The 10,872-nt window shown below is 39.7% G+C and overlaps 2 protein-coding genes across 2 annotated transcripts in view; one reads left to right on the top strand and one right to left on the bottom strand.

Moving 5' to 3' along the window:
- WDR34 (WD repeat domain 34) overlaps positions 1–2,798 on the bottom strand; it is a 16,389-nt gene extending 13,591 nt beyond the window's left edge. The window contains exon 1 of the mRNA XM_009888066.1: positions 2,739–2,798. Coding sequence (XP_009886368.1) covers positions 2,739–2,798 — 60 coding nt within the window. The remainder of the gene's footprint in view (positions 1–2,738) is intronic.
- Positions 2,799–9,934: 7,136 nt separating this feature from the next.
- The window catches only part of SET (SET nuclear proto-oncogene), a 9,223-nt gene continuing 8,285 nt past the window's right edge, over positions 9,935–10,872 (top strand). The window contains exon 1 of the mRNA XM_009888065.1: positions 9,935–10,037. Coding sequence (XP_009886367.1) covers positions 9,935–10,037 — 103 coding nt within the window. The remainder of the gene's footprint in view (positions 10,038–10,872) is intronic.

Here is a 10,872-nt window from a genome sequence, read left to right as displayed (position 1 = left end):
CCACCATCTAATCTCAGAAATAAAAGTACAATCTGGCATGCCACTCTTAAAAGGTAGCTGACCCTTTGCAGTGCTGACAACATGGAACGAAATGCTGAGATCCCTGAAATTAATCTCACGTTCAGTAGCCATGCATGACTAAAAATTATTTATCTGTTCTGTGCATCACTTCATCAACTCATACTATGTCTACAGTACCTCAAACAGTAGTTGGAATTTTAATTGATCTGTATAAAGCAGCTGGCTACCTCAAAAAGCATTGTGGACAGGTATTATTCATCTGACTAGAATTGGGTATCCTTTGCAGAATTGTTGTTTCAAAAAATGACATTCAGAAATAAGTAGTTGTAGTCCACTCAGTACCATCAGGTTTGTACTTATGTAAAGCAAGCAAGCAGAATTTGCGTGATAGTTCTTGATCACTCTTCAGAAATATATATTTATTTAATTTCAAACATGCTACTTTAATTTCTTATATATGATTTCTGTGAACACTGATCAATAGACACATCATAGCATTACTGTGGTACGGATATGTAATTTAAGAGTGGAAAATAAAATAATGTTCCTACCATCATGTTAGCTAATACAGTAGGAAAGACAGATTTGCAAGAACTCCTTTTACTGATATAACCTTCACCTCAATTTAGAGAGTTTGCATATTGTCAGTTCAGCTAGACCTGCAAAATCATCTTACACTTAGTGTGAAAGCCACTTCTGAAATGGCAAATAAAAATATCCCATTTTGATTCATCTGTTATCCCAAGCGTAACAAGGATCCCAAAGGATCCTGGAGCATATTATACAAACACACACAGAGATAACTTCAAAAAATTATGCTCTGCAGAAAGATTATCATCTCCTCAAAAGCACATGGACGATTAAGGGAAGCAGAATATCTTATATAGACAAATTGGATCTGTCAGTGTGTGTTTCAACTGCTGCAGAAAATGCCAAGTGATTTGTAATGATCACTTTATTTTTATCACCTCTAAAAGGCGGCACCTTTATCTTTTAGGAGAATGACAGGATAGTAGTCTGGTACTCAGAAATAACCGAATGAACCACCGATACAGCCAGTTTGTGTAACTTTTTCCTTTAGTGTGTATGTAGGGTTCCCAACACAAGTACTGATGCCGGTCTAACAACAAAAAAAGAGTGGGAACATGAAAAAACAGGGCTTGAGAAGGCATGAATGTGGTGCTCTGTGGCGAAGTGTAAAAGACAATTGCACCAATTACATGCTGGTTTTGGAACTCCATGTAGCCTAAGTCTATTGAAATATATATTTGTAAGCGGGAGTGGTGGGGAGGGAGGCTGCACTGGAATGAGGCCTGGAGCTGAAATGCTGTCGTAAAGGCACCAGGAGGGGGGAGAGCTATATACTAGCTGCGATCCTCAAATTTTAAAAAAGGTCTGGAAACATTTTAATGCCAAATTATGTGACACCTTTCATTCCTGTTTTCCATTTAATTGATTGAAACTTTTCCTATTTATGCTACCAATTGAAGCTGGGTTGACTAAAGGCATTTTTATTTTGCTCTATTCTAGCCTGAAAAACTCCTGCTTATGCAACAGCTTATACCTTTAATAACACCAGAATAACTGCATCAGTATGAAAAAAAAAAACCAAAAAACCCTCAGATTTCTTAGCATCAACAAGGCCTGAAAGAACTTGCTGCAGTTTTGGGATGTGACAGGAGGCAATTTATAAGGAATTAACTCTGACAGTCACTTTATACAGCTGATTTTTAAAGATCTAGGCACTAAAGATGTGTTAATGAGGGTACTGAGGCTTCAAAATTAATTATATTAGCTTCTCTTTGTTACTCTCTACAACAGTAGTGCCTGGTTGACATTTCAATAGGAGTCTGGTAGTATTCTTTGTTATTAGTATCCAGGAGTACAGTTATACCTTAGCTCCCAGAGGGCAATGTTGCATGTAAATGCCCCTGTGAATTGCAAGAACCTTTGGATCTCAGTAAAAGCCCTTGAAGGAGACCCTGCTGGATACTGAATGGATGTCAGTAAAATTTCTCTAGTCTGGAGTCTCTCTTCAGATATGGACTCTCCTCCCCTTTCATTTCTCCCTTCCCTTCCCTCCCCCCTTCCTTTCCACTGTGCTGGTCCTTCTCACAAGGCTTGAGAACGGCAACATCCAGCACGTTCTGAATGTTGAGTTCCAAACCTCTAAAGGAAGAAATACTGACCTGAACAAAACTGTGAACAAAGTAACCTGAAAATAGGGAATATTTTCAGTGCAATAAAACCAGCGCGGCCAGAAGGAATCCCAGAAGTGGTGAGTCAGATAATAGATATATGACTGTGGTGGGAGGGAAATGGTCTCTACTTTGTTTTTCCACCCCCCTTTTGTAAAGGCAGATGAAATTATTTTCCAGTCATACCACTGTAAAAACAAACATGGAGTTTAAAGGTTATTTCCTTTGTGTGTTTCTGGCAGACATTTTGGAATCCGAAAGGGGAAGGATGACTTTTTGTCAATGATCTCAAATTCTACTTTGAAATCTTATACAGTATCACCTGAGGTGGCAGATCTGCGCTTTTTTTTTTTATTGATATATTCCAGTTGCTTGTGTTAATTTAAGCAAAACAAAGAAATATTGCTGTTTTTTCACAACAGTTACAATTGCAACCTTGTCATGGTTAGGCTAAGTTAAGGGCACAATTTGACAAACACCTCTTCTAAGTAAGCAAGACTTATGCAAGCCGTTCCTTACCCTTTCCTTGTTCATTCCTGCCTTGATGGGACCCTCTTTCTTGTAACATTGTTCTTGCATCTGCACCAGGGAACCAGATCACAATACTAGTCTGAGTTAAAAATATTTTTTTTTTATGGGGACTATTTCTAATTGAAATCAGTTTCCTGATTCAATTTAACATGGGTCTACACAAAAAAAACCAGCACTGGCACAATTCAGGGACAGTGTGAAGGGGAAGAGGGGAGGAATGCGTGGTGAGGAATGCATAAATAGGACCTTCTACCAAAAAATAGTTTGTCAAACTATGTCCTGTAAGACTTCACATTCTTCCAGGCCAAAACCACCTCTTTGCTTTGTGTTCAGATAGCACCTTGAGCTCTGCGCTCACAGTTGCAGACTCTCAGGACTCTCAGAGCTATTGTAATGCCAAAAAATAATAAGCGTTCCTACAGACTGACACAATTAACCAAATTCCACTTGCAGATCTTCATTGTTGGCAACTTGTGCAGCACTTTATGTAGCTGAAGTTGGAGACTAGTTCTATTCCTGAGTTCTGTCTCCAGCTCTAATGAGGAATAACTCTGAAGAACTCTGGCATTCAGTTAATCTACTGTGGAATAATTACTAAAATGATCAAAAATACAGCATTGTTCGCACATTAAGGAAAGGTATAAAATCAAAAGGTTTCTAGGGTAGAATACAGCCGCAGCTGGTATGCAAAGAATCCACTACATCTGCGATTCCCTGTACAATATTGCTTGCAAAGCAACACGGGGGTGGAGTGGGGTGGAGATCCTACAGCCAAGCCCTGTGATAATACAGCAGATATGGGAACGAGATGGTCCTATGGAACTGATAACCTGCATACTTACTACCCTGAGCCAACAGTTTGTCAAATTTTGACGAAATGCTGTCCTTTGTGCAAACTTAGCTACTTATAATGTCATTATAATACCTAAACACACCTCCATCCCAAAGGCTTCCTGCCTCCAAGGTGTGACCACTCCTTCTTGAGTCTGCGCCTGAATTTTTTGTAAACTATACCTTTAAATGTGAGGTGAGAGAATTTTACACCAACCATAATAAAGGTATTTATGACTAGAGTCACTCAAACTTCACCTTGAAGGTAAAAATATAGTATAAAAATAGCCCAAGAAAGGGGGAATATCAGGGAAGACACCATCGTGAACAAGTCAAGGAGAACTCGATCAAAGACTGCCTTTGACTTCCGGGACCAGTTGATGGGCTGAACCTTTCTTCCCCCCCTCATAGGGACACCTTTGGGTAAGACTTAGACTATACCAAGTGCTTCCTCAGGAAACTTAGAAATCTCTCTAGAGGGTCTCTTTCCTACATTTATAGCCAGGCTGTATTGTTTATAACTTTGTGGCATGTTTTGTATAATTGACAATACTTTTATTTGCACGTGCTTTGCAGAGAGTGTATTTATCACTGGCAACCCATAAGAACGTAAATATCTGTTGCTTAAATAAACTGCACTGTTTAAGTAGCTAATCGTTTGGGTTTCTCATTGAACGTGACCAAAGAGTGGCCGTGCTAGTTCATGAACACAACTAGACCGAAGGTGCAGTCCACTATTAGTGTATCCGGAATCGTAACAGTTTAATATATTAAACGCGACTGGACTGATAGTGGTGAATTGGGCATCACTCAGAATTTAAACGTAGCCGCACCTAGCCTCCCACTTCGGTGAGGAGTGTTAGAACGCAAGGGGGTTTATTTTCTGCCAAAACTACTTTGCCTCTTAATGCAACACTTAACTTTCCTCACAGAGCTTTTTATGTTTAACCAGATTTTTTAATGAGCTTTGACATTTCCAGATGAAAGAAATAATACGTACACTGTTTTATTATAGCAAAAAAGTGTGTATGACAGATCCCTACATATTTTCCTCTTTTTTGTTTCACCTTTTCTGTCACTATACTCCTACACAAGACTCAAGACACTGCATATGTCTGAATAATGCCAGCTTAAACTACAGAATTGTAAATAACATACTCGCTCTTCACTGAGCAACGTTGCATGTGTTTATTTTAATCTGGTATTTTCTAGATAGAAACAGAGGTTACTCCCCCTGAGAGTTCAAATATCGATAGCACTCTACATAACAAGGGAAGTTTTTAATGATTCCCACAAAACCAGCTGTCACTTGATAACAACACAATGTAAGGAATACACATAATGTAAAATTTTAGTCTCTACTGCTATTCCCGAGGGACCACATCTTAAAGTGTTACTCAACTTTGTTTAGGATTCAGTAAGAGTTTTCCTGCTGCAGGACAGAGGAGGTGATAAAGAAGAGTTTCAGGAATTGGCCAGAGTTAAAATCCTGGAAAGCAAAAGTTTATAAATTGTCTTTGTAGAAATGTTTACTCCCTCTTAATTTTCCCATGAATGGAAGGGAGGGAGAGGATCATCTGAAGGTCCCCTTGCAGGAGAACGCACAAAAGCACAAAGTATAGTTTTTCCTAGCCCTTAACAGTGCTCTACCCCTACTGATTAGTTATCCTAAAACTTCCATTCAGCAGTCATATAAATTTATACTACTGTAACATCCATGAATTTTTATCTATATCTATTGTGTCTCATTAGAAAGACTCTTTCTAGCACTAGAGCTTCTGCCCTGCCTGTGAGGAAATTATAGCCTTTCTTCAGACAGAGCACCACTGAAGGAAATCAAAGACTACTAGCTACTTCCCCTGTGAATTATTCAAGGCCTTCTACATAAAAATTTGTTTGGCACAGCTATTCCAGAATAACACCCAGTATTAATACTGCAGTATTCCAATTTGAAAGTGTCTTTATTTGTGACTGATCATTCTACGTAAGAATACTTCTTGTAAGTGATCAGTTTTTCCAACAACTTCTGTTTAGAGCTTCCATTAGGCAGGAGCGTATGTAGTAAAATAAAGCCTCAAATGTAAACACAAAGCCAACCACAACATATATCATTTAATCGCCAGATTTCAAATAAACATCTTGTTTTTCAGACATTTTCTGTGAAACTGTAGCTGTATTAAGCTTGGTTGAAGTCTTCCATTGCCTCCGTGCAGGATTGATTGGCTCTAATACTGTCCTGCAAAACTAGTAATTTTGTATCCCTACAGATAGCTTTTGAACCTTGACTGGTGTGAATGCATCAATGAAGTCTAAATATCTGCCTTTGTAACACCCTGCAGGTGTTTCAGATAGCAAAGAGACTTGTTTGCATATGTCAATACATGTTTTCAAACAAAACTTTGGTACATTTCAGATCCTATCTTGGACTGTGAACTCCTCAGGCAAGAGGAAATGGATATTCACATCTGGAAGCAGTAGTAGCACACCTGGACAAGTTGATATTTAAACATTTTTGGGTTTAGAAGTTACAATTCAATAGTTCTGGATTTATAACAGCATCTATATATATGTCTGTTGGAACAGTCGATCAGTAGTTAACAGCCAGAGGGCTCCACCTAAGCCAAGGAACAGGACAACATCAATGTCTGAGATATAAAATCTGAATGAAAGTCAAGAAGGGCAGGAAACTCCTCCAATCAAATGTGTCTTTGGGCAGGGACTCTTAGTTTCACAATGCAGAATGAAACTTCAAGAGAACTTTCCAATAAAAAACTTGCCCTAATATTCTACAAAGCACAGGTCTGTTCAGTTCCCTACAAAATTCACAACTGTACACCTTATGTGAAAAATATGAGCAAAACATTCTTAACCCCTCACATACCTGAAGAGCTTATGTCTCATATTCAGAAGTGTCTTACGTTTTATTGACTTTGAATTTCATTTAAGATTTTTAAGAATATTTTGACTGTCTCCGGGAATGAGCACAAATGTTACATGATCATCCAGCTCTTCATAGTTTACAAGCAAGTGCTCTCGTAAGTTAAAAACATTGGTATAGGGGAAAAAAAATATCAGGTTTAGCAACTATGCCTAATGGGAACTTTACAAAAAATAAAAAAAAAAAATACAAATAGAATCACTGTATTTATTCAACTACATACTATTAGTCACTCCCTGTTGTCTGTGTTACTGAACCGTCCTGCTTCAAAGGCAGTTATCAGCCCAGAAATATTTTCATCCAAGGGTTTAAACTGCAACAACTGTGAGGACACGTGGAAGATTCTTCCGTCATTATCTAACCATTCAGTTCTAATATGAGCGCTCGACTGGGAAGGTCTGTGACTAGTGGAGATGGATAAACAGTTGGAGGGGAGGGTTTTGACTGTTTAATATATGTGCCAAACTGTCTTTCTAGGGTCATGGAGACTCGGCAATTCCTGGGGGCTGTCAAACTGATTACACGCAGCAAACCAGCCAGTGTGTCTCTGCCTGCTGCTTAGAGTAAGCACTGATATGCCAGTCAGACTTTACTATCAAGTGCAAGCTTATGTGTGCTTGAGATGTTGTGCAGCCTTCAACTCGATGGTGTAATCAGTAATTTAAAAGCTTTCAAATACTCTAAAAATTTTTGTCTTGCACTCCAAAGGGAATCTTTGTTCCTAATACAGAGCCCAAGTCTGCAAGTTCTTTGTGGAAGACCAGGCTCCCAGCATAGACATACAACTGTTAAGCAGTTGTTTGCATTTCAGCAGTGGTATATTGTTTTATATTTCTCTACAATAATTTCTGTAAAGGCTGTGAGATTCTTTGTGTTGGAAGGCTATAAAAATGTAAGTTGCTATTAATTATATTGACTTGCATGACTTTATGTATGGCCATTTTGCATTGCAGAAATACTTAGAAGAAAATTTACTCTTTTAACTTTTTCACACATCATTACATTGTATTTGAGAGGATTTAGCACATTTTCTGATTTTGCTTGCCAAATTGGGCATTCGTGTTTAAAATTTACAGCTGACTTGACATTCCAGAAACTAAGCATGATTACCAATTATGTCTCTGTCTTGTAGTAACCTACCTAACTAAGGAAATATTGGGAGATCTGAATTTTTACATCAAGGAGCAAATATGAGGTTATTTTTATGAAGAAGCTCTGTTTATTCAATTATTGAAAAAAACATGCTACACTCTATGTAAGGCCAGTAATCATTATCAGCTGCTGCCAAAGCCCCCATATATCCAAACATGTATAAAGGAAAAATAACACAAATTTTCTTCATTTGTCTGACAAAGTCATTGCCATCCAGGAGGCTGCAAAGATGGCAGCCTTATTTGTCAACACCAGAGTACTCACGCACACAGTTTGAAAGATGCCACATACAGTATAGTTTTGCAACCTGAACCATGCAACCTGAAGTTCAAACAAAAGCAGGAATACTAACTCTGTTATATGAAGGGAAAAGAGCAATTTGTGATATAGGAAGCATAGCTACTTGGACAGTATAGTTTGGGAAAAAATGTTACTGTTCTATTATATTTGATGTAATCAGAGCTGAGAAAGGTCTTACAAGAAGATGAGAGAAGGAGGACATCATCTTCTCTAAATACATTCACACACACACACACCCCCAGGATTATAACTGTACATTTTAACCCCTCAACAGTTATTCAGGGACTAAAACTGCCTTGGAGGTTAGTTACAGATAATGAAAAACATTAGAAAGAACTGAGGGGAGGTAACTGAATATTTACCAATTAAACCTTTAAGTATTTACTATTTTTTGTTATAGTATAAGGGATAGTAAACACAGTTGCTTATTAGATCTAAGATCACATGTCATTTCTGAAAATCCTGTGTAACAGCCAGTAACTCATGTAAAAACAAGACTTTATACCACCTAGATGTCATTTTCCTTCCTTTGTAATGAAACTACACGGGGTTTGGGGTACCTACACAGAGGAACAGTTTCAGACTGAGGTGAGAGTTGTGCTGCTATTTGCTTCTTCACAAATATTTGAGTCATGTTCCTCCTGAGCATACATGTTAACAATGCAGCAAGAGCAAACGGTAAATCAATTCAGCTGCAAAAGCCGCTGGGTGCTCTCCTCTCACCCTTCCCAAGGCGCAACAGCCACTCTCAGTGGCTTACTTTCACTTCCTCATTTCTCTATAAAACAAGGAGAGTGCAGAGAGGGCATCATTCTGTGAATTGTTGTCAGATTCTCTGAGCCAAACCCCAGAAGCATGTAAGCACCTATTGTTTTGAGACCTTTTATGAAACATACCCAGAAGTTAGACTGCTGTTAAAACTGTATAAGCGAGGCTCTCTTTTGAAAAGCAGAAAATAAAGGCTGCTAAAGCAATTGTACCTGTTCAGCTGGAGTGAAAGGATGTATTGGAGAAGTATTGGTGTTAACGTAACTTTTCTAACAGGAAGAGAACTGAGGAAGAGTTAAGACAAAAGGTTTATTAGGAAGCTGGGAACAGCACATCACCAGCACTAAATCAAAGAAAGCAAGCAAAAAAAGGAAAGTAACTATGTGAAAGAACACTTACTTCTCCCCCCAAAAATGAACTCTTTGCTTTCTCTTTTCACGTGAAAGCGTAGGTTTGTATTTTGTGTCTCAAAATTAAATGTATTTTAAAAGTGGTTCTTTTAATGTTAATATATACTCTCTTTTCTTGTATAATAGCTAGTTTTAGGGTAGGATAAACAGATTGTGGAAATGTTTTTAACAGTACGGCAGTTAAAATTCACAATTACTTGACTTTACATACATCAGTGGAACACCTTAATCATGTACTTTAGGAGTAACTAGTAATTTATAGAGTAAACAAGGGATTCTAGTAGGGAGCAGGCAGATGCCACTTAGATCATCATGTTCCTGCTTGGAACTGGCTTTCAAACATATGGGCCATATTTTTGATTTGTGGATCTTCAAAGGCTAATCTAGAGAAAGACAATATAATAGTAAATACAGGTGAGAAGAAGAGGGAATAAAATCAAGCAGATGCAACTGCATAGTAAAGAGGCTCAAGGGCAACCGAAGGAAGAAAACCAAGCCAGACACAAGAGCTTACCTTGTCCGAGTGTGAAAATACCCACATTAATTGATCTCAGGAGATGCAGGCAGAGTATGAGGGAAGTTATCCTCACAGTGATGGGCTTCAGGAAGGCCTTGAGACATCCCTCTTGGGAAGGATTTGATAATCTTGCATTTATAAAGTTGCAATGCTTTCCTTACCTTTTGTGCCCAGAGAACTCATTGCTGCATGTGAAAGCAGAGAACTAACGGATGGCAGCTCCTCTCTCCTGCTGTTTGCACGGGGAAGCACAATACAAATTGTGGACATGCAGCAGCAGTTGTGGGTGGCAATGGAAGCAAGGACAGAGCTAGCGGGAAGCGACAGCTGGGAATACAAAAGAAAAAGCAATTGGGATTTGAAAGCAACAGGTGGGAGCAGGAATCAGAAAACTATAGTTAAGACCTCTGAAGAGGCAGGAACTAATCCAGTCCTTGTTGAATAAGTCCATTGGAAGAGCAACTTGAAGAGACAAAAAAGGAAACAAGCAGAGAGAATATGATGATATTGTGTGACTGGAAAGCAAACACAAAAGGCAATTCCTACTTGCTGTAGTTGTTTGCTAGCCTGACCTATATTGTAATATTCATCTGTGAATGACATGTGATTTTGATAGAAAAGAGTGGCTGGGCTGTCACTTTAAGAGCAGACCAGAGCTAGCTGTAGCTGTGAAGCTGCAATGAGCTCTTCCATGACAGGTGGACAGGAAAGGGACAAAAAGGGTTATTTAAAGTCTGCTCGCTCTTGGTGCAGTGGCAGGTGTGCTGGCAGGCGGCTGGGCTCAATGACCTTCTAGAGTTGTGCTCCCACATTCACCGAGTGGGCTGGATGTGACTGACAGGGCCTCTGTGCCCTTAAGACGCAATGTCTGAAGTTAGTGCTTTGGGTCACGTTCCAGCCAAGGGAAGCAGTGCAGCGAGACGGAGGGTCGCCATGTCCCCTGAGCCAGGCAGGGTGGAAACGCCACCTCACCTCACGCAGCCTCAACAGACAGAGGGGGTGCTGGGGCCGGTCTGCAGTGGCCACTTCAGGCATTGGGTGGGGATAATTTTGGACCATTTGGGGACCGGTGGTCCCAAATGCCCCCCTCCCCCCGCTTCCCCTGGGGCACCCTGCCCACCCCCACGGGAGAAGAAGGGCCGACCCTGTCACTGACCGCGTCTCCACACAAGTCAGGGGCGCCCGTGAGGGGACGCGCGAGCCTCG

This window comes from Charadrius vociferus, unplaced genomic scaffold (genome assembly GCF_000708025.1).
Source record: "Charadrius vociferus isolate BGI_N301 unplaced genomic scaffold, ASM70802v2 scaffold56, whole genome shotgun sequence".
Lineage (NCBI taxonomy): Eukaryota > Metazoa > Chordata > Aves > Charadriiformes > Charadriidae > Charadrius > Charadrius vociferus.
This window is presented reverse-complemented; position numbering and strand designations above follow the sequence as displayed.